General features: G+C 39.5%; 2 protein-coding genes across 4 annotated transcripts in view; one reads left to right on the forward strand and one right to left on the reverse strand.

Annotated features, from left to right (window-relative positions):
* Window positions 1-24,582, forward strand: part of MED12L (mediator complex subunit 12L) — a 300,960-nt gene that overhangs the window by 198,537 nt on the left and 77,841 nt on the right. For all 3 annotated transcript variants that reach the window (XM_045029734.1, XM_045029735.1, XM_045029736.1), the window contains 5 exons: window positions 14,610-14,757; window positions 15,347-15,465; window positions 16,659-16,802; window positions 17,782-17,945; window positions 19,053-19,184. In XM_045029734.1, coding sequence (XP_044885669.1) covers window positions 14,610-14,757; window positions 15,347-15,465; window positions 16,659-16,802; window positions 17,782-17,945; window positions 19,053-19,184 — 707 coding nt within the window. The remainder of the gene's footprint in view (window positions 1-14,609; window positions 14,758-15,346; window positions 15,466-16,658; window positions 16,803-17,781; window positions 17,946-19,052; window positions 19,185-24,582) is intronic.
* P2RY12 (purinergic receptor P2Y12) lies at window positions 382-20,654 on the reverse strand. The gene is made up of 3 exons (XM_045029740.1): window positions 20,593-20,654; window positions 8,499-8,824; window positions 382-3,033 (listed from the first exon to the last, which is right to left on the reverse strand). The coding sequence occupies exon 3, from the start codon at window positions 3,006-3,008 to the stop codon at window positions 2,016-2,018; it is 993 nt and encodes a 330-aa protein (XP_044885675.1). The 5' UTR covers window positions 3,009-3,033; window positions 8,499-8,824; window positions 20,593-20,654; the 3' UTR covers window positions 382-2,015.

The raw sequence follows: 24,582 nt of genomic DNA on the forward strand, positions 1-24,582 counted from the left end.
TTAGAGGGAACACAGGTGTGCATGCAAAAGTGGAAATAAATGTTGTTTAACAGATCATTGAGAAATCTGGAGTTTCAGAAAGTAACTTGAACTGCCAGATCCATCTAAACTAAAGTAAGTGACACATCCCCCTCTCCAAAGAGCTACCCATATTTTCTTCTGAATTTCATTGTATAACTAGAGGGAGGGGAAATTAAGACATCACTTAAACTATTAGTAATTACACTTTATAATTAGGCTTGCAGAATTCAGTTTGTATTACAATTTCAGCAGATATTGATGAATATTTTTAAGTATCTTTTCTGATTTTATCTATTTAAATTTTCACAGTTACGGGAAACTGGAGGGCATCAGACAATGTAATGACAGTAGACGTTGAGATTCAAAAAGTTAGCTTTATAACTATTAAAACAAAAATTGTCACCATCACATGTCAAAATACAATGCAAATATCTTTAAATCAACAAATCATACCAGTTTTTACTATTCATTTGATAGTCCATTTGTAACATGCCTAATTAAAAAACCTAAATCACTGGATTTTGCCCATAAAATCTTATTTTGCCTGTATGTACATTTTGATTATCAATGAAAACATTTTTTCGTCATTTTGTATGTTTATGGTGAAATTGATGTTGACTGATAAAAATCTAATCCTTCTAGGCGTATTTATAATTACGGTTGGTATGATTTAGTGGATCAACAGAGTAAACCATAAAACATGTATTACAAGTTCAGTACTAAAATGTATATACAAATGAAGAACATTTTAACAAGTTATATAGTGTTTGGTCTCCATCCTATGAACAGTTACTCCTGTGTGTGCTTCCAGTGGTGATAGAAAGTATACAGAAGGTAATATCTGTTCATAGGATCAGAGCCTTACATGTCAGTGAAAGATTTTTTTAGACTTGGAGTCTGGTTAGTAGTTGTATCAGCAATAAGTCTGCCAGTGGTTGTTTACGGCAACCTAGGGCCATCTGCAGTCAGAATTATGTACACAATTGTTACTGAAATTCCCGATTTCCCCATTTTCCAAACTAAAAATGCGTAATAGCTGTAACGAAAAAGCATAGCTAGAAATCTAGTATAATGAAAACAAAAGCTGACGTTAACTTTCATAATTGATTTAACCCTTTCAGTGCTTCTGTCCCATGAAACCCAGGGACTATTGTGTAAAATTAGTTTTATTGAAAATGGTCAAATTCCATTTATATATTGCTTACCCTAAAACCATGGTTCTTTGGTTGGTCTTTCAGAATGTATTCTGGGGTACCCAAAGGTTTAACTTCAGTCTAAATAGGTTTGCTTAATATACATCATTTCTTCCTGTATACAGTCATTAATAAATGGTCAGCAACGTTAAAAATGCAAATGTATGATGCCAGAAGTGAAATATTCATTCTGTTAATTCAGCACATGTAAATAGCTTTTTTCCCCGTAAGTTTAGTAGTTTGTCATTTGGATGCAAGTTGATAGCTTTCTTTTTTAAAAAAAATATCTGGCTTATTGATATTTTCTTTAGTTGCATTTTTTCAGATTTTAATTGGTTTGGGTGAAATCCTGGCTCTCACTTGAAGTCAGTGTGCTTTGTCATCAACTTCAAGGGAGCCGGGATTTCACCATTTCACAGTTAATAAATTCATGTATAGTATTCTATGACTAAAACACTTTTTTATTTCTTTATAATTGTTTTAATAAGTATATAGGCCTGGATCCAACATGTGCTTAAAACTCAAGCACAAGAGTATTCCCACTGACTTTCATGAGACTACTTGTGTGTAACTAAACATACACTTAACCACTTTGCTGCATTGGTGCCATAACCAGTAGTTCCTCTGTTCCAGTATGTGAATGCTTCTGTCATAGAACCTAGATTCAAATAGCACAGATTCAGTTCCCAGAGAAGTAAGTGGGAGTTAACCATTGATTTTATTGGGAGTAAGACCTGGGCATTTATTATTAATAAGCATGTAAATACCTATATTATTTGCTATTGACCCAATTTTGTAGCCTTACATTGGCGTCTCATCACTACTATCTCCATTGTTCTGCTCCTTGATGCGTTTGTGCAACATGTTTATCAAGGATTTTCTAAAGGACTTACAAAGGAAAAAATATATGAATGGATCTAGGCATGCATTTAAAGATGTCAACCAGAGAGTGCTCTCTTTTATATAGAACAATATGTTCTGAGCAGAGCATTGAAAAACATCTCTTGTTTGGCTCAAGGTATAGGGAATTCTAGTAAAATGGAATGGCACAAAACAAACAAAAAACACTGCAATAATGATAAATACCTTAATATTTACAGGTTTTCTGGACACCTTCCCCGTGCATCTTGTTCTTTTATATGATTTATACAGTTCTTTAGTTATGAGTATGTAACATACAACAATGATGACCAAATTAACCCAGAAGATAAACTGGCAAATGTAGTTCACAATTTCATGCCATACTAACCCAAACTCTGATTTCAAGTGAGCACATTTCTTCACCGTTTTACGTGTGGGTTTTTTGTTTGTCAGAATCATGTTAGGTAGTGAGAGAATAAACATTAATATCCATATTACCGTGGACAGAATCTTAGCGCCTAACAGGCTGCTAGTGCTTGATGTTTTAAATGGTCTGGCAGTTTTCTGATAGCGATCAATAGTTATTAGACCCAGAAACAAAATACTAATGTACATGGTGAAGTAAAATATGACCTGTGAGACCTGGCATACAAATCCCCTCAGTGCCCAAGGCACCATTTTTGCATCACTGAGAATTTTGAATGGAAAAGTTAGGATCATGAGGATGTCAGAAATGACCGTGTTCTTAAGGAAGATGATGAAATTAGATTTACTGGAGATTTGGAAAAACACCCGCATCGCCAGGCCATTCATGACAATGCCCACGAAAAAGAGAACAGTGTAGAGCAAGGGAAAGAGAACTTGACTGATTTTGTTATCACTGTTGCAGTTGCTTTCATTTCCAGGATAGCTGAAGTTGTATTTGGCGTTCATTTGTACTTCAGTATCTTCCCCTTCCCTGTTAAAACAAAAGATACAGGATTATTGTTTATCAGGCAGAGAACTGCCGCATTCATTTTATTCAGGGTGGATAAACATCGCTGATACAATTTTTTAATTGGATTTTTAAATTAAAATACAGGTTGTTTTTTAAAATGTAACTTATTTACGTTAATTTTGAAATTGACAACTTATGTTAAGGCATAAACCTATTATAATTAAACTCATTTAAATTAAATTTAAAATATTATATTAAGCAGAACATATTTGCTGCCACATTTGCTAGCAAGTGAAATCACTGAACCAGTGGAAGTCACTGGCTAAGCACCTCTACCCCGAGTTTGTTGAAGTGCTAACCTAGCTTTTGACAGCAGTAGCATCTTCTGCAGGTACAGAAAGGATATCTTTTCCATTTCAGTTTATTCAGCTAGTTCAGTTCAAGGACTAATTCATTCAAAGTTAAGAAGCTTATTGGGAGTTGAAAAAGCAGGAAAGATTGTTTTCTTATTCCAATCTATTAATAAAAGCTAAGTGTAAAAGGATGAAATCTATTAGCTCTAAAATCTTGAAAGAAACAATCAGTCCAATTCAGTAACTATAGCTAATACTTCCTTTGTTTAATAAAGCAACATCTTTTGATAAAGAAAAAAGTTATGTATCAGCATGTTTAAGGTAGTTTCATTTAATTAAAAAAAATGCTGCATTTGAATTTCCATCCAAATAGAGACTGACACATAAAAAAAAAAGTCAATCTAGTAAATAAGAAATGTATCATCCACCATTTTCTAACATACAAATGTAAAAATTAATCTGAATAAATGTAAATTAACTGTATAATTGTTTAAATAAACGTGTAAAGATATACAGACTCTCTTGATTAGCAAAAAGCACCAAATGTAGTATAAAGGTTATATTTAGTTGAAAATTAACATATTGTAATGGTTACCAATTAATGAGAATCAACCTTTTTTTAGGAAAATAACTAAAAAGTACAAATGCAAAATATGATTAAAATCAATTATTTAAATCAAGGTTTCCTGCTTGCTGATTTAAATCATAGTTAAAGCTAGTGATTTAAATCAATCTACCCACATTGTATTCTGGTTATTCTATGTATATGAATGTTATTGGGTTTTATGCTAGCATAATATCTTATGTATTTATCACCACACCATAGATGACAGTTGAGCAGATACAGGGTTAAATTCAGAGGCTGTTTTTCTTAAAATAATGTAGAGTAACTTCAACCATGATCAGTTCAGACAGAGATAGGCACTCTTAGACCCAGTTAGACTTTCTTAGACATTGGTAAGTTGGAGAAGCTTGAGTTTCAAGAAGCAAGACGAAAGTAAAAAAGTTTAAATTTAGATAGGGCGAAGGGTAAGGAATTTAAGCCCTCTTACAACCTTGTTTTCCTCTTCTCTCTTTTGACTCACAGGGTCAAAGAGGTAATGTACTAGGGGTGTGCGTAAAATACACACTAGTATCAGTAAATGGATGTTGAGTCTAGATTGGTCTGGCACACAGACAGAGGGTTGGGGGCCAGAAGAAGGTGTAAGACGCACCAAGAGTGTCCCCTCTGAATATGCCCCACGGATTATTCCTTTTGGAGATGCATGCTCTTTCCAAGTGGTTTCCTAGTACTTATGTTCTGTGGGGAATTGCTAAGCATACTCTAACCAACTACTGTATATGTGCATTGCAAATACCACCTTGTGGGTGACTGCAATAATGCATTCCACACCGTTGTGGATTATAGGCCTTTGGTCACAACTGCTAATTCACAATAGCACTAACGATGAATTCAGGGGAAATACAGGGCTATCGTTTCATTTTTCCCTGTATCGTTATCTCTCCAAATGAGTTTTCAAATGGGGGAAGGAAAATGTTCTTCCCATTTTTTTTAATACGAGGATGGGATTGCTTATATTAGTTGCTTTTGGCTACAAATTTAGTAGTGGTAATAACTGGATTAGCTGCTAAAAGGAAACCATATACAGTGCTCAGTAAATTATCTACTAACTTTTTTTTCTCTCCTACCTGAGTCTTCCATCCTAGGACTTTTAGGCAGCTATGGACCTCCCCTGGCATAATTATTTTTATTTTCCTTCTTGAATATTGTTGCCCCAGTCTCCCTCTGTTGTTCTTTTCCCTCCCCCCACTCCTCCTGTGACGTCTCTCTTGCTGCTGCCCCATCTTGCTGATCACCTCTCTCTGTTGTCTCTTGATCTCACTTTGTGCCTCTTCTAAAGGTCATTCTTCCCCTGTCTTCCTCTGCTTTGACTTGTCTCTATCTCATAGAATTGGAAGGGACCTTAAAGGTCATTGAGTCCAGTCCCCTGCCTTCACTAGCAGGACCAAGTACTGATTTTGCCCCAGATCCCTAAATGGCCCCCTCAAGGATTGAACTCACAACCCTGGGTTTAGCAGGCCTCCCCTCCTTAATCTCTCACTTAGTCATTCTGCAGCCACAAGAGGCTTTCCCTTCCGAGGGCAAATGGAGGGAGGGAAGGAGGATGGACAGGAAGGAGGAGAAACTTTTGGATCATCTCTCCTGCTGGCTGCTGCCGTCCATGGACAGGAGTGGGTGGGCGAGGATCAGCTCTGCCCCAGCTTTGTCACTGTAGACTGGCTTCAGATTCTACCTTCCCCCATCAGCTTCGGCAAGAAGGTAGGAGGGGACTCCAGCTGTGATCTGGGGGCAGGAGGCACCTCTAGAGCTGCTTCCTGTCCTCAGTACTCTATCCAGCCAACTAACTGGCTAACGCTGAGGCCAGGGCCAGTGCAACCATTTAGGCGACCTAGGCGGTCACCTAGGGCGCTGGCATTTGGGGGGCGCCATTTTCTTTGGCAGCGACCGTGGCGGCCGGATTTTCGGCTGCCCCGGTTGCCGCCAGCATTTAGGCGGAGAGAGCTGGGGCAGGGGAGCATGGGGAGGGCCTTCTGCAGCAAGTAAGGGGGGGGCGGCACGCAGGGGAACTCCCCGCCCCAGCTCACCCCTGCCCTGCCTCCTCCCCGAGCACACCGTGGCCGCTTCACTTCTCCTGCCTCCCAGGCTTGCGGCACCTAAGCTGATTGGTGCCACAAGCCTGGGAGGCGGGAGAAGTGAAGCGGCCATGGCGTACTCTGGGGTGCTCATGCTTGTGTGCGGAGCAGGGGTGAGCTGGGGTGCGGGGGTGCCTCAGGGTGGAGGGTGGGGAGCTGCCGCAAGGGGGGTGCCTCAGGGCGGAGGGAGGGAGCTGCTGCGGGGGGGGGGGTTGTGTGTGTGTGTGGGTTGCCTCAGAGCGGGGGTGCGGGGGGGGGGGCAAGGTGGAAGTTTCCCCTAGGGCGCGAAACATCCTTGCACCGGCCCTGACTGAGGCACCTTCCAACTCTCTCACCAACTGCTGAGCTGCAGTGCTTGGGGGAAGGAAAAATTGCAGGAAAAATGTTTTGCTGCTGCATGGGCCCCACAGTCAGGCAATCTGTTAAAAACCTCTCATAAATCCCTGCAGTCACCTATTATTGCTGCGGGCCTTAAACCTTTAGGCACCAGGAGGTGTGGTACCCCAACTGCAAGTCCCCTAACAGTCCATTTTCTGAGGGAGGCTTGAGTACTCGCATGGGGGCAGGGATATGCTTTGAACCTGTGTCCTGTACGGTTTGCCTCCCCACATACTGTCGCTGTCCTGCCTCAAGTACCAAACTCTACCTCAAGTTTTGGGACAAAGCATGAAGACACCACGCTGCCAGAGACTCCTGTCCTGCCTTTTGGTTGTGTCAATAACATGAAATGAAAATCTCAAGGCACTGCTCATCAGCCTTTTGCGTACTCCATTGTCGGTGATCCCCAGCCAGCGGTCAGACCAAAAGCTTCTTAAAGTAAACAGGTCCAACTCCTCAAACGGTGATCCCACAGGAAAGCACAAACCGCATAAAGCATGGCAGATCCACCATTAGGGAAAATCCCTTCCTTAACCCCAAACAGCAACTGGTGTCATACTTTGCATGTGACCAAGGACCAACTATCTGAGGGCTGGTCTACACTAAGGGGAAAAATCGATATAAGATACGCAACTTCAGCTACGTGAATAACGTAGCTGAAGTCGAAGTATCTTATATCGATAACTTACCCGTCCTCACGGCGCGGGATCGATCTCCGGGGCTCTCCATATCGACGCCGCCACCGCCGTTCGCGGTGGTGGAGTTCCGGAATCGATATAAGCGCGTTCGGGGATCGATATATCGCGTCTAGATGAGACGCGATATATCGATCCCTGAAAAATCGATCGCTACCCGCCGATACGGCGGGTAGTGTAGACGTAGCCTCAGACCTTAAATGTGAAAGCCATGCTGATTTCACAACCAGTTCATTAGTCCCTGGACTTGACACCCAGCTGTTGATATTTAAGACCAAAAAGCCAAGCATGTTCAAGTGCTTTGAGATCCTGAAATGCAAAGTGCTACAAAAGTGTAAAGTAGTATTACTACTATTTACTACTCATTAATTGTACATTGCTTTCCTTAGCCTTTGTAAGGAGGCCCAAATAGTTTTGCTGTGCCAAAAGGGAAGAAGGGTAAGATAGGACATAGGATAGGAAATGCTGCTATGAATCATTTGCTTTAATTACAGCTAACAGTGTGTTATAAACAACAAAAAAGATATTTAAACAAAATTTAGTTTGAGATGTCAAAATATTTACCAACAGATCCTTTCAAATAACTGAATATGATGCAACTTTATTTTCAAAATTGCATATTATGTTATTGTCACAAACAAAAACATCTGATCTGTGTCCATCAGAAAAAATTAGAACCTCACTAATTTGCTCTTTGATAAAGTGTGTACTTCATAATACGTGTACAAATGGCTCTGTCTCCCCACTTTTCTGCAAAGATTAAGCTGTGTTGGCAGTATCCTGTGGCTTGGACTCATGTTTGTTCAAACTTCACAATATTTAGTAATGTACTATGAACTGTTATCACTAAGAATTAAAGTGCACTAGTCAAATAAATTAATGAAGTATTGCTTTGTTTTGGTAGTTGGTTTATCTGTTTACAAAATTAAGACCATTGGATTTCCCAGCAGTTAGTACAAATGCTATACTATGTAATCCAAAGATGTTTGGAAAGAAGGGTGAAAAACCATATAAGGAAGGTTGCAAGAGCAAAGTTTTAACTGAGCAGTGCACTTCAAGCCCTTCACTGATACAATTATAAAAATTACTATACTTCAATATTATCCCAGTAGGAGTGGGGGTGGAGGGGTTTATAAATAACTATAGATGCGCTGAGTTATCAAATGATATGTACATCTCTCTGATACCTTCATTATTAAAAGGTGCTCACTTGTATTTCCATCTGTGAATGACTGTATGACAGGAATTTATGAAACACCATGTATTTTTAAATGTAAATATATTTTTAGCTGCACATATCAATTATAACTAAACGACTATTACATAAGCTTGAGGAGCAGAAAAGAATATGCTGAGAGAAAATTACCTTACAACCGTAGAAAAATGCTGAAATATTAGATCTTTCCTGTGATGGGAAGTTAATATTGTTGGCAGATCATCATTTGCTGTTCCTTTTCCCTTCTGATTTTCTTTCCTTTTTCTAAGCTTGAGACTCAGAAGTTTAGTAGTTTACTTCAGTAAAAATCCTCCAGATCAACACAGAGAGAGAGAGAGAGAGAGTGAAGGAAGCTGTACATCCCAGCTTTAGTACTTAGAAAGACGCTCTGCTCTCCAGTTTGAAACTTGTGTGTCTTAGTTGTGCAGACAGTTTCAAGTTCCAGGTGACCGCCTCGATGCTTCTGCTTTTATTTCCTGCAACAAGGGGGAAAAGAGACTTGGTTAAAAAAAATAGACATTAGCCTTCTGCTTACAATCCGTTGAAATACTTTGTGAAAACTACAGATAATATTTTTTAAAAGCTTTTATATAGTTGTTACTTTGTGCAACTCCTGAAAAGTTCAGAATAATATGATTAATTTCTTTCTACCTTGTGGTAATATATCTATCATTACGGAAGATGTTCCAGTTTGAATTTTTTTATTTTTTTGCTTAGAAAACATTTAATTGTGTTTAAACAGATGTAGTGATTTATTATTTTTGAGCAGAAAATTATATTACTGTACAATTTATTGGCACTTTATGTAGATTTCAAAATATTTCATATCATTTTCCCAGTTCTGTTTCTGCTTATTTAATAATTTACATTTTGAAACTTTAAGAATGAGCCTCAGTTAAAAATTGATTTGTACAGTAGTAACGTAAATGACAATACGGTCTGGCTCACCATTTTGTTATATTGCCACTGAGGATAAGGATTAATAAATACAGATTTTGAAAAACAATAAAAATACATGTTTGAGAAACAAGCTAAACACGTCTTTGTAACAGTTTGGGGGAACCTGTCTACTTACAAGCTGTGAATTCTGTTTGATATTATGAACTCTCTGTATAGTTATATCAAACTACAAACTCCAGTTTGTTTTCTGAGCACTGTTTTGATTATAAATCTGTTCTGTGGCTCTGTAGCCTCCATGTAGAGCTGGAACACACAAGAGGTGTCAGAAGAAATTTTTGCACCTAGCAGAGAGTTAACAAGGAAAGTTCTTTAAGTCTTGATTGTCATCCATTCAAATGGAAGCATCCTTGGACAAAGAGAGAGCTGCTGCCCAGGGCAAAGCAATTTTTCAAACGGGCTGACTCCAGGTGTTTGGTGATCAAACACCAAGGTGCCTGACAGGGAACTTTGATCACCTGTCAGAGTTTTGACCGGGTGACTGGAAGTCTATAAAAAGAAGTGTCTTTCTCTAGCTGTTTGAGAGAAGAGATCAGAACCAGAAGGCAAAACTGTTCAGGGGGAGAGGAAGGACGTTGGATTTCCTAGAGGGCTCTGACCAAATCCCCCCCAAATGCTCGAGTGGTAAGGAAATTGAGTTGGGGAATTGTGTATAGCAGTTCCTTATTTTGCACAGATCTGTATCTCTCTTGTGCTGTATAAAGTAAAGAATGATTGTTTTAGAAATCTTTTTGCAAGGTCCGTTAATTTACTTTGATTATCACTTGATCCTGGAGCGGTAAACTATAAATCAGAGTGCCCACAAGGCTGGAGCTCTGGGAAAGTGTGCTACTGGGGAGCCTTTTGGGGGATGGATTCAGCGTTGGGCTTGGTGTTTAGGGCAGTTGGACCATGTGGCCTGACTCCCAAGTGGGGTGCCAGAGTGCCTATACCTAGGGAGTGGGCCTAGAGGCTAGTGGGAATTGACATGAGAGTCATTTCTAAATGACTAGGTTTGGATAATTGTACTGATTGGCTGGCTTTGCCCTAGTTTTGACATGATTGTTGCCTTAGCGACCTTATTATTAAGTAAACTTGCTTACAGCTGCTGCTGTATCGGACAAAGATGAATTTTGACCATGTGCTTTAACTGGAGAATAATGGATACACAAAATGTGCTGCCAAAAGCAATTAGAGAAAAATGAGTCTAAATCACGGAAAGGGTAAAAGTGGTCGGATCAAGCATGTATCATCAGTGCATGGTCAGTAATAAATCAATTAGGAAAGAGAAATAACATGAAAATACCAAGGACAAAATCAAGGCAAGTGAAGTTTATGCATATGTATTGTAATGAGTGGCATAAGATACACAATATACATAATTCTTAATGGTGATTTGAAGAGTATTCATAAATATGTAATTTACATGTGTATAAAATGTGGTCAATTATAAGGGACAGTTGGAGCTCCATAGGAGAAATCCAGCATGATCTTTCTTTGTCTCAGGAGAAGATAACTGGCCGTTATCTTTTTCTGCATGTCTGCCGTTTCCTACTTTAACAGTGATTGTAATTGCAAGGCGTGTGTGGTTCTAACACAGACTGGAATTAATAAACCTGAGTGTCTTGGATGAGAATGTGTGGCATTCTTACCCAGGAAGGCGGAAGAAGGAGACAGCGCTCTGAGTCTACCCAGACCAAAGGAGAGCATAAAAGCATACAGTCCCCAGCCTGTCTGTCCAAATCCAATGGCCTGATGATTGCCCGGCTGGGGGCACATCTGCTTACAGGGTGATTGTAAGAGTCTGTGGCACAGGCACCAGTGCAGAGTTTGCCCAGATGCTGACTAAGTGTTATTGAGGAGGCACAAATGCTCTGATGCTTCCCTGTGGTACCCAGGGTCATGAGGCACTTCACTATCACCTGCACTTTGCATGAAGAAGTTTTGTCTGTGCTTGCTATGGACCATCTCCCTGATGCATAGTGTCACACAGTGACAGATGATGTGGAAAAAGCTGAAGTATTCAATGCTTTTTTTGCCTTGGTCTTCACAGACAAGGTCAACACACAGACTACTGCACTGGGCAACACAGTATGGGGAGGAGGTGAGCAGCCCTCAGTTCTGAAAGAACAGATTAAGGACTATTTAGAAAAGTTGGACATGCACAGGTCCATGGGGCTGGATCTAATGCATCCAAGGATGCTGAGGGAGTTGGCTGATGTGATTGTAGAGCCATTGGCCATTAGCTTTGAAATTCGTGACAATTGGGGGAGGTCCCAGGTGATTGGAAAAAGGCAAATATAGTGCCCATATTTAAAAAAGGGAAGAAAGAGAGCTACAGACCGGTCAGCCTCACTTCAGTCCCCAGCAAAATCATGGAGCGGGTCCTCAAGGAATCAATTTTGAAGTACTTGGAGGAGAGGAAGGTGATCAGGAACAGTCAACATGGATTCACCAAGGGCAAGTCATGCATGACGACCCCGATTGCCTTCTATGATGAGATAACTGGGTCTGTGGACATGGGGAAAGTGGTGGATGTGATGTATCTTGACTTTAGCAAAGCTTTTGATATGGTCTCCCACAGTATTCTTGCCAGCAAGTTAAAGAAGTATAGATTGGATGAATGGACTATAAGGTGGCTAGAAAGCTGGCTAGATTGTCGGGCTCTACGGGTAGTGATCAACGGCTCGATGTCTAGTTAGCAGCCGGTATCAAGCAGAGTGCCCCAGGGGCTGGTTTTGTTCAACATCTTTATTAATGATCTGGATGATGGGATGAATTGCACCCTCAGCAAGTTTTCAGATGACAGGATTGGGGGGAGAGGTAGATACACTGGAGGGTAGGGATAGGGTCCAAAGTGACCTAGACAAATTGGAAAATTGGGCCAAAAAGAAATCTGATGAGCTTCAACAATGACAAGTGCAGGACTCTGCACTTAGGAAGGAAGAATCCCATGCACTGCTACAGGCTGGGGACGGACTGGCTAAGCAGCAGTTCTCCAGGAAAGGACCTAAGGGTTACAGTGGACGAGAAGCTTGATATGAGTCAGCAGTGTGCCCTTGTTGCCAAGAAGGCCAACGGCATATTGGGCAGTATTCATAAGAGCATTGCCAGCAAATCAAGGGAAGTGATCATTCCATTTATTGGGCGCTGGTGAGGCCACACCTGGAGTATTGTGTTCAGTTTTGGTCCCCCCACTACAGAAGGGATGTGGACAAATTGGAGAGTCCAGCAGAGGGCAACAAAAATGATTAGGGGAATGGGGCATATGACTTATGAGGAGAGGTTGGGAGAACTGGGGTTACTTAGTCTGCAGAAGAGAAGAATGAGAGGGGATTTGATAGTCTTCAACTACCTGAAGGGGGGTTCCAAAGAGGATGGAGCTTGGCTGTTCTCAGTGGTGGCAAAAACAGAACAAGGAGCAATGGTCTCAAGTTGCATTGGGGGAGGTCTAGGTTGGATATTAGGAAACACTATTTCACTAGGAGAGTGGTGAAGCACTGGAATGGGTTACCTAGGGAGGTGGTGGAATCTCCATCCTTAGAGGTTTTTAAGGCCTGGCTTGACAAAGCCCTGGCTGGGATGATTTAGTTAGTGTTGGTCCTGCTTTGAGCAGGGGATTGGACTAGATGACCTGAGGTCCCTTCCAACCCTAATATTCTATGATTCTGTGATGCCACCAGCCTCTGGCAACACAAGCACTGCCTTCCAGGCCTCCAAAGGACTTGCTCTCTCTCCACAGTTAGTGATAGGCACACATCAACCCCTGAGTCTTCTGAGGATCCCTCTGGAGTGCCCAGACTCTAATCCACTGAACACTAACAGAAGTCTCAAATTCGCTGCTCCCAAATGAACAGTACATCACGTTACAAGATACAATCAGGATCACTACATAACTTCATATAGTGTGTGTGTGTGTGTGTGTGTGTGTGTGTGTGTATATACACATATATGGAAGGTAAAAATATTGGAAGCAAATGGTTACAAATAAAATAAAATCATAACGCTGTTTCTAGAGCCTAAACTTAACTCACAAGGCATTTCTCTATCTCCTACAAGTTAGCTTATCCCAAATACTTTCTCCAGCATTTTGAACTAGGCTGGCTGATATCCTCTTTACATAATAGCAAGCCTGTTAGCAGCTTGTAATCACAGATTGAAGGAATCAAAGGTGTCTCTCTGCATCTCAAGGTACGCCAGACCAGACCTTTGATCTTCACCTGAAACCAGGATGGCCCCCAATCTCCCATTGTTTACCTCTTCCTGTTAATTTCCTTCTGAAGTCTCCGCAAGCTGTTCATTAGCATTTGACTCAGTATGCTAATCATAGGTGCTGACTTCCCCTCCGCACGGTGGGTGCTCAACCCTGCCCCTGGCCCTGGCCCCGCCTCTTCTTGCCCCTGTACTGCCCCCTTCCTGCCCCTATTCCATCCCCTTCCCCCAAGTTCCTGCCCCTGCCCTGTCTCTTATCCACCTCCTCCCCTGAGCATGCTGTGTCCCCGCTCCTCCCTCTCCCTCCCTAAGTGCCGCCAAACATCTGTTAGGCGGTGGAGGTGGGGGAAGCGCAGGAGAGGAGCAGGGATGTGGCATGCTGGGGGTGGGGGAGAAGGAAGAGAAGAGGGGGGAGCTTGGCTGTGGGTGGGTGTGGAGCACCCGCTAATTTTTCCCTGTGGGTGCTCCAGACCTGGAGCACCCATGGAGTTGGTGCCTCTGATGCTAATAAACTTCCATTGTAAGACACACATTACATAATGATCCACCAGGGAGATAAATGTCTCCCACCTTTTTTCTGGAGAAGTTTATCTCAAAGTATGCTACTTTTGAGTGACCTGCCTTTAACTACAAGGGCTATACAATGTAATTTTCAGCATATATACATAACTACTCACGTATTTTCTGTACATACATCTCACAATGATTATGATGACCCACATGATCCCTTTTGGTGAATCCAGGGCATCCCTGTGCCATTTGCCAGTTGGCATCAATAGGACCTTGGGTCACAGGTTCATTAGGGCTTGTTTTTGCTTTTGAGATCTCGTTGCTCGGTATTCAGTATGGGAAAGGATGAATAGGGAGAGTTGGCAAGGGCTAAAGTGAATACTGAAAAGTTTATATTTATGCATCTGTGTTTAAGTGATTTGAGTTTCAAAAATGCTATGCACCTGGCATCTCCAATCTTGGCAAAATTAATCTGTACTATGTAAGTAAATCCAGGTTGTACTTAGTGTTGGAAAGAGAATTAATTGCCTCTTCTTACTCCTTAACAGCAATCAACAAGAGAAAATGAAAGCTGTTTAATTTGCTTGCTTTGCTTGTTCTCAGGATGAATCTTCTAGTCATGAATGTAATCAGCGCATGATTCTTCTTTATGGTGTTGGCAAAGAGCGTGATGAGGCAAGGCATCAACTGAAGAAGATTACCAAAGATATCCTGAAAATCCTGAATAAGAAAAGTACTACTGAAACAGGGGGTAAATACTGAGCTTTCCAGAGTCTGTAATGCATAATGTAGGGACTGCGTAGAAAGTTCTGGTTAGAGCCATGCAAATTTATCATATAATTTGACTTTCTTTCCTTCATAATCAATAAAAAAAAATACGGTACTACACCTACAGCATGAAATACCTAGAACAGATCTGCCTTATAACTGCACCAGTACAGTTAGTCATTTCAACTATATGTCTCTCTATCCATATTAATAACTTGGCTGTAAAAATTATGTTCAGGCTAAAATCTGGAATACAATACGTGAGCCTGGAAAGATTTATGTTTACTACCATTTTAGGAAAATTGTTTAAATATTTTCAGTCCTTGCTAAATGTCTTTAATTTTAACACTTGAATAATTTAAAAATGTTTTTCCCTGAAGTTGCATCATATTATATGCTGTGAAATGTTTTTTTCTAAGCGCAGTGGAAAACTGGTGTGAATAGTGTTTTATGTGGTCATATAGAACCAAGCATTTAGTTTCTTTTTTATTTGTCTTTGAAGCAGTAAAAACGCAAAACTACATGGGCTCTGTTAAATATAAAATGACCAAAATAATGTTTTATCTGTTCAGTTGGGGATGAAGGGCAAAAAGCCAGGAAGAACAAACAGGAAGTATTTCCAACTCTGGAGACTGTGTTCACCAAACTGCAGCAACTATCCTATTTTGATCAACATCAGGTGACATCTCAGGTACTTCTTTGCATAACATTGTAGCCATTTAAGTCGCGCTGTTTACATATCAAGTAGGAAGAAAATGATATAATAAAAAAATCTGATCCATACATAGTATTATTTTTTAATGCATGAGTACTTTATCACTTAAAGGCAAGTGGAATGCTGCCTCAGTATTTTTAAATACCTTCTTCAAATTGTTTATTTTGTATTGGCAGGATGTTAGTGAAGCTATTACTAATGTCATGAATATTGTACAGTACATATGAAATATTTGGAACTGTTGCTATACTATTCAGCTGTTTCGATGCATAGATTATTAATTGACTGCGGTGTATTTATTGCTTATTACTAAATTAAATGCTTCTTTTCAGTTCATCAGTTTTGTGCAGTATGCCACTCATCGGTCTAGGGTGCAAATTATTAACTTTTTTCATAAAAGATGGTGAAATCTTTTACATGTTTCTGTTTAACATGCATGTGTGTGAGAGAGAGAGAGAGAGAGATAGAGAAAGAGAGATTCAATCTTCACTTGATTTAAGTTTTTTGTAGAATTTAAACATTTTTAGCTTATTTTTGCTTCTGCTATCAAAGCTACTTTAGTAAATAACTACAAAACACAAATAATGTGTGAATTGTTTTAAATTACATGTGGGCTTTCCACAGAGACTTTTTTTCAGGAACTGAAAATTTGTTTCCATTCAAAACATTCTAATTTGTCAACATAGACTTTCAACATTTAGTGATAAAGTGATTAGTGCTAATTAACATTATAAAAATGCCATTAATGCCAGTAACGTTTCCTTTAAATATATTTTTGAGATCGGCACCGAAAACAAATAATAAAAGAAAAGTGGGCATAAATTCAATAGATTTAAAAATCTTGTAATTGCAAAAATTAAGAATAAGTTGATCCATTTAGGCCACAAGGCAAATTAACACATTTTTTTGTCTTGTTTTTGCTGGCATAGATTACAAAACTGGGTTAGAATTGAATATACATTGTAGTAAACCAGTAAGTAAAAAACCTCTGCTCAGTTATCACTTACTAGAGCACTGACATGTTGTAAGGTGCTTTTATTATTTGATGCTTTAGTAAACAGTTATCGAAAATCACTTACCTAAATTGATGTTAGAAGTGTTAATATTTAGGAAGAGAAATACTCAGGTGTTATAATGTTTTAATACACAGATGGTTTTTATTTTCACAGATCTCCAGTAATGTTCTAGAACAAATAACTAGCTTTGCTTCAGGTACATCATACCATCTTCCTTTGGCTCACCACATACAGCTTATCTTTGATCTTATGGAGCCAGCACTCAATATCAATGGGCTTATTGACTTTGCTATACAGGTAACAAAGCGATTACTTTGTTCTTATGTATGTCAGGACAAAGCTATAATGTGATGTTTCCATAAATGGTACGTGTCTAACAAGTAGGCTTGTAGTTTGTGTAACAAAGTCACATGCAGAACAGTGACATGCTGTACAAATAAACATTCTGTGGTGTTAGAGTAGATTTTCTCCCTCACATTATAAATATGAAATTATTACCTTGATATTAAACATATATCTGACTGGCATGTGTCCCATGGGTAAGACATGCGTCTGACAAAATGGGTATTCACCCATGAAAGCTTATGCTCCAATACATGTGTTAGTCTATAAGGTGCCACAGGACTCTTTGTTGCTCTTTTCAGATCCAGACTCACATGGCTCTACCCCTGTGATACATGGGTAAGACACTGTCCTGGGAGTTAGGAGATTTGGATTCTTCTAGGTTTGGTGCTGTGTGACTTTGTGCAAATCACTTAACTACTTATGCTTCAATTTCCCTACCTGTAAAAAGAGGGCTGCCAATACTTAACTTCCCTTTTGCAGTCCTTGGAGATCTGTGGATCAAACACACTATATAAGAGCCTGTTGTTTGCAACCATACTTTTTATTTTTTTTCTTAATAATTGGAGAATGCATTCCAATTGCCTTTAAAATGTGCTGTGGTTTTTGAAAAATAGCAATTCCAGAACATCTTAATCCAGAATGTCTTATTTAGTATGGTTTCAATGTCTATTTTAATCTAAAGCACTTCTCTCTTATGCAACAGTTGTCTAGACACAAGAAACTTTCTACAGCTGTGAAGAAAAATTCTGTGTGTGTGTGTTTTTGGTACTGTTTCAGTACTTTCCTCTTGACTTCTAACTTATTAAATAACAATTTTAGCATATTATTGTGTGATGTTTCAGTATCTTTTCTCATTTATGATTCTTGGAAATGTTTTGTATAGCTTAATTTGGAAAAGGATATTCAGTTCAGTATTTATCTTATACTTTAGCTGTTAAATGAACTGAGTGTTGTGGAAGCAGAACTACTGCTGAAGTCATCCAGCCTGGCAGGAAGTTACACAACAGGATTATGTGTGTGCATTGTTGCTGTTTTACGGCGTTACCATGCCTGCCTAATTTTAAATCCAGAGCAGACTGCACAAGTTTTTGAAGGGTTTGTAGCTGCTGTATTTTTCTATGTTTGTTTATGATATGCATAATTAAACTAAGAATATATTCAGATATATGTCAGCTGTATACATTGCATTGCATATAAATCATTCAAAAACGGTTTAAACTAGTGCAAAAATTCAGTTTGAATGGTTTATTTTGGTTAAGCTTAAATCATTGAGGAATTGACTTAAGCTAACTTGATGACCTGCTTTTACACTGAAATACGGATTTTTCATCAGTGTAACTACATTTTTTTTAAATGAGTTATACACAATGCAATCATTTCTCTGCAGATTTTTGCAGTGATTTAGCTAAACTGTTTTTAAATATTCTTTAAGATCTGAAGTGGTTATCTGTCCTATTAGCTATGGGTAGTTACAGAATGGTTCACTCAAAGTTAGCATACTGTTGTTTTTCTTGCTTTGTGTTACAGTAAGTTCCCAAGTGCTCCACTGTGTTGAGCACTATACAAACATCGTATAGGACAGTCCTTGCCCCAAAAAGCTTACACTGTAAATAAGGACAGGTAGGCGTAGAACACACTGGCCTCTCAAGTGCAACAAAAAAGAGCGTAAAGTAGGTAACTGTCCCAGTATAAAATCGTTGATGCAGAGGATACTGTGGTCTTCCTTCCTCAACAGTGCCTTATAGACACAGGGAGAGCCAAATAACCTAGGAACTGTATGCTTCCATGTACTGTTACAGTGATATTAGCTGAAAACTGAATTCCATTGGTGCAAAGCCCATTTAAAATGTGAAATGTTTAGTCCTTCTTTGTGCACATTAAGGTTATGCTGTGCTAGGTTAGTAATTGTTGCACACTTTTGTATCATTATTATTAGGGAACAGGGCTATAAATCTTTGATCTGTTTTCCATGGCCCTGATTGTACAATGAGCTCTTTTTGGGCAGACCCCTGTGGCCTGTGTGGAGCCCTCTTGATGTCAGTAGGAATCCCCTTGTATGTAATTTGCTGCAGGATTGTGGCCCATATGTGTAAGATGCTATGAACACTTGCCACAATTTTAAAATGAAAATAGTTAATAGGTTTCACATGAAACCCTTTATATCTATTGAGATTTGGAATTAATTTCTGATTTTTTTTCCAGATTATGTGGTGTTGTCAAGCATGTTGTTAATCCATCAGAATGTTCTTCCCCAGAAAGATGTATTTTAGCTTACCTCTATGATCTCTATGTGTCATGTAGCCATCTGAGAAGCAAATTTGGGGACCTTTTCAGGTTAGTTGCACAAAGATGTTGCAAACTTAAATTTAACTCTAGAAACTACTAACAAGCAGACTGCTGCCTTTCTATATTGTATTAATGAACTTTGAATTCAATTTATCTGCTCTTTAAAATGCACCTTTTCGACTTGCTGGTTTTCCTTTGCCATACTTGTGAATCATTTTGCCTACACAGACTGTTTCAGGTTTGAAACAGGTCCTGATACTGCTTGAGTGCTCAGCGCAGCAGGCATACCTCTGTGCCCACTGACATCAGTGGAGCTCCATGTGCGTACACAAATCCACCTGCATGGAGCTCAGTGGAGGAGGGACCTATGTGGGTAAAAGTGCACATGTACAGAATAGAGATAATGCTAGCAAAGTAGTTTAATTCTGTTAATTGCAGTTTAGTTTTCATTAATTTGAGATCATCCATAATGTACTAGTATTATAAATCTCCTGTAATAACGACACCATCATTGAAAATAATGAAGGCTTAGCTGACACCCCTACAGTACTCTGCTTACTAAATCTTTCATTAGAAATAGGTAGAGACACATCAAAAAGTGTGCTACATTGCAAACTTTCAGTTTCTTGTTCTAAACTGGAATCTTACTTTAGAAACCCCAAAGTCAGTATTTTTGGCTATTTTGAAAAATACCTTTTATCTGTGCACTTGCTTATTATGAAATTTACAAGTCAGCTTACTCACAATGTTTTCCCCATTTATACTTGTGGTTTTGATCTGCATGTTTCATGTTTGAGGTTTGTATTGCATAGTTATCTGTAGATGTTGTAAATGGGTTTATAAGTGACCAGGATTTCTACAATGTTGCTTAGTAAAATATGAAATATAGGGTAACTTCTTAACTACAGATATGTCTAAATAAAATAACTGTACATTTATTCTACTGCCAACCTCATCCCCAGATTTTTCAGCTCCAAAAACTACAGCTTAATAGAGCATATAAAATGGCAACAAAAAACAAACCAAGCCCCCCAATAAATCCCACAAACAAAAAAATCTATTTTATTGATGTCCTATAATAATAATTTAAAATGGCATGCTAATAACATGGGAGTTCTATCTGCATCTGCACCCAGCACTTGTGTGACAGATTTTCCTGTTCAGCATAATTAACAATGACTGATTTAATATACAAACCCTCTGAAGACTGGTAATTTATAAAGAAATACAGGGGGTTCCTTAACTATAGCAGTGCACACAAGGCACTAGCATTATAGTAGTTTAATCTTTGAAGGTGCCTTACTGTGTGTGACACACAATAGTTAACTACTTCCAATCACTCTTTCAGCTGCTTTCTGCCACACTGCAGGTACCATTGGTTCCTTCTTTTAATAAATTTCAAAATATATTAAAATGCTGCATTTAAGAAAACATTCACTTTATACTTTGCTCTTACCTTCTCTCGACTTCAGATTTTAAAGGTGGTTTCTCTGGTATCATCCTAAACAGTTGACATAAGGAACCCTACTGGGGCTTCAAGACGTTTTTATTTACTAATGTTTACTACACTTCCTTTTTTTAAACTCTCTCTTCACATTTTTTTCATTATTCTGATCTTCTGACCACTCCCTCAGCATAACATGTTGTCAGAAATTCAGTTTACAAATCCACTGTATTAAGATAGGGTTACCATTGTGACCATTAGGAAAGAAGAATAATTCTGTTTTGTGTTCCAATCTGTAGAATAAATTTAGTATAAATTTTTTTGAAGTACCTAAGTCCCATTTTCCAAAGCATGCAAGAGGAAAGGCCATTTGAAAGTCAATGGGATTTAGGCTCCTAAGTGGTGTCAGTGCTTTTGAAAATGCTATCCAAGTCCCTAATTGTCTGGTTATGGCCTCTTTCTGCACTGTATGCATACCATACTTGCGTTGTTTTTCAGGAAACTAATGTGTTCCATAAGCCAGTTATACATCTATTAACAAGGTTTGAGCTGATTCTGGCATTTATTAGATTATGGTCAGACTGTAACTGGTGCTGCATGGGTGGGGGGATGGAATGTAATGAGCTTTCCCCCTTATACCCACACCACTTGTGAAAGGGCCAGCCACAATGTGACTGGTGAGCGAAGCCACTGCTATATGTTGCAATTCCAACAGTACTGGATTCTTTAAAGGGGCAGAGTGAGATGAGGGCCATGTCCAGTGTAACTGGCCAGGCTCAAGAGGGACACATGCAGCCTGCATTTTTAATGGGTGGGAGAGCTAAGGTTGCAGCATGTCCTTCCCTCAAGTCCCAGGAGGAATCCTGGCTGAGTCTTTCTGGGGATCCTACTACAAAGTGGGCCCCAACCTGCTAACATACACAGGGTCTTTAAGACGTAATCTAGCCTTCGATCTCTAAGCAGCTGGCTAATGATTAGATGTGGAATAAGAAGCCCCATTTTCAGAAATGGCAAGCTACTTATCTCAAGGAGAGGAGTTTTGTTGTAAATGAAAAAATAAATGCCAGATTTTCAGGTGAAAGTTGTGAGGGCTTTTTTACCTTCTAAACGATGAGTTATATGGAAGTAGAAGGATGGTGAGTGACAGCAAAGTTCTGTAGACTTCCAGCGAAGTTAAATGTGGACATAGGTACCAAGGCCGATTTTACAAAATGAATGAAAACAGAGATGATAGAGAGATGTTTTGTCAAATAAGTAGTGAAGTAAGTGGAACTGACATTCAGCATCTTCAGCAACCCATGCTTCCCTCCTTACGTACCAAATAGGGTGGCCAGACAGCAAGTGTGAAAAATCGGGACGGGGGTGGGGGGTAATAGGTAATAGGAAGAAAAAGCCCCACATATCAGGACAGTCCCTATAAAATAGGGATATCTGGTCACCCTAGTACCAAAGGAGTAGTTGGTTCTGCAGGGTCTGGATTATCCACCACCTCTGGTGGTGTACTTTGGCTATTAGCTAGGATGGGTAAGAATGGTGTCCCTAGCCTCTGTTCGTCAGAGGATGGAGATGGATGGCAGGAGAGAGATCACTTGATCATTGCCTGTTAGGTTCACTCCCTCTGGGGCACTTGGCATTGGCCACTGTCGGTAGACAGATACTGGGCTAGATGGACCTTTGGTCTGACCCGGTACGGCCGTTCTTATGTTCTTATGTTTATGTTCTCCAAATTACATTAAACTCCAGTCTTATTACTTTGCTTCAGTGAAATGTGTGCAAAAGTTATAGTACTGATTGATTGATTGATTAATTTGTTCATTCATTGAAATGTATAGCTACTTCAAGCTATTCCATTCGATAAAATACACAAAATAATACAAAAAGGATGCACATGTAAATAACCACTCCAGCTCTCAGTCCACTTTCTCCTCAAAAGCTTGAGTGAAGAGAGAAAAGATTGACTTTACAATTGTTTCTGTGGTGTTCATATTACTTCGGTGTCTCAAAAATTACAAGCCAATTACATCCCTTGTTGAACTACTGACTTCAGTGGAGTTGCATGAAAGATAATTTTGTTCCACTTAAGAACATAAGAACGGCCATACTGGGTCAGACCAATGGTCTACCTAGCCCAGTATCCTGTCATCCAACGATGACCAATGCCAGATTCTTCAAAGGGAATGAACAGAACAGGGCAACCATCAAGTGATCCATCCCCCGTCATCCAGTCCCAGTATCTAGCCATCAGAAGCTTAGGGACTGCAAGCCCAGAGCATGAGATTGCATCCCTGACCATCTTTGCTAATAGCCATTGATGGATCTATCCACCATCAACTTATCTAGTTCTTTTTTTTAACCCAGTTATAGTTTTGTCCTTCACAACATCCTCTGGCAATGAGTTCCACAGTTGACTATACATTGTGTGAAGTATTTCCTTATGTTTATTTTAAACTGGCTGCCTATTTATTTCATTGGTTGATCCCTGGTTCTTGTTTTATGTGAAGGGGTAAATAACACTTATTCACTTTCTCTGTGACATTTATGATTTCATAAACTTCTATCATATCCCCCCTTAGTTGCCTCTTTTACAAGCTGAAAAGTCCCAGTCTTTTTAATATCTCCTCTTATGGACGCTGTTCCATACCCCTAATAATATTTGTTGCCCTTCTCTGTACCTTTTCCCATTGTAATATATCTTTTTTTGAGATGGGGCGACCAGAACTGTGTGCAGTATTCAGTTGGTGGGTGTATCATGGATTTAGATAGTGGCATTATGATATTTTCTGTTTTATTATCTATCCCTTTCCCAATGGTTCCTAACATTGTTAGCTTTTTTGACTCCCACTGCATGTTGAGCGGACATTTTTGGAGAACTATCCACAATGACTCCAAGATCTTTCTTGAGTGGTAACAGCTAATTTAGACCCTATCATTTTGTATGTATAGTTGTGATTATGTTTTCCAGTGTGCATTACTTTACATTTATCAACATTGAATTTCATCTGTCATTTTGTTACCCAGACACCCAGTTTTGTGAGATCCCTTTATAAGTCTTTCTAGTCTGCTTTGAACTTAGGCTGTCTTGAGTAGTTTTGTATCTTCTGAAAACTTTGCCACCTCACACTCCTTTGTCCAGATCATTTATGAATATGTTGAAGAACACTGGTTCCAGCCCAGATACTGGGGTAACACCGCTATTTACCTCGCTCCATTCTGAAAGCTGGCCATTTATTCCTACCCTTTTGTTTCCTATCTTTTAACCTGTTATTGATCTGTCATAGGACTTTCCATCTCCCATGACTGCTTAGTTTGCGTAAGAGCCTTTGGTAAGGGAACTTTTCAAAGGCTTTCTGAAAGTCCAAGTCCAAGCTTGATTTTTGGTACTTTTTTGTATTTTTTTAAAAGATAAATGTAGCTGCTACTCGTCCTCTCTTTTCATTGGTTTCCCTATGACTAGAGAATACTTTGAATAATGTGACTGTGGGATGCCAGAGGCCTGGATTTCCTAGCGTGGATCCCATTTGCACTGACAGAGATGACAGCAACTGATAAACCAAAAGACTCATGGAGCTTGTCTCTGCAGAATACCATTTAACACCATAGACATGTAGAGCAATTACCCTTTAAACTGTTTCTGGCTGTGGAAGAGGTAGTGATGTTTTTCAAGAGAAAAACGTCAAAAATCCACAAAAAATTGTTACTGATAGTTCCTTATTTCTAGTAGCCACCGTAGCTCTCCCAGTGTATCTGTCCCCCCAGCCTCAGTTTTGGCAACAGCTCTGGGCATGGGCAGTCTCTTTGCACTGAGGCCTCATCTATGCTTAGAAGTTAGGTCAACATATATCTATGGCACTCAGTGATGTGAAAAATTCACACAGAAAACCTCCTTCCATCACTATAAAAAGTGTCTAAGCTATGGCACTAGTGGTATAGCTGCAGCGGTGTAGCTATGCCACTGTAGCACCCGTAGTGTAGACGTGGTCTCAGATTCGGTGCCTTTCTGCC

Source organism: Mauremys mutica, chromosome 9, assembly GCF_020497125.1.
Source record: "Mauremys mutica isolate MM-2020 ecotype Southern chromosome 9, ASM2049712v1, whole genome shotgun sequence".
NCBI lineage: Eukaryota > Metazoa > Chordata > Testudines > Geoemydidae > Mauremys > Mauremys mutica.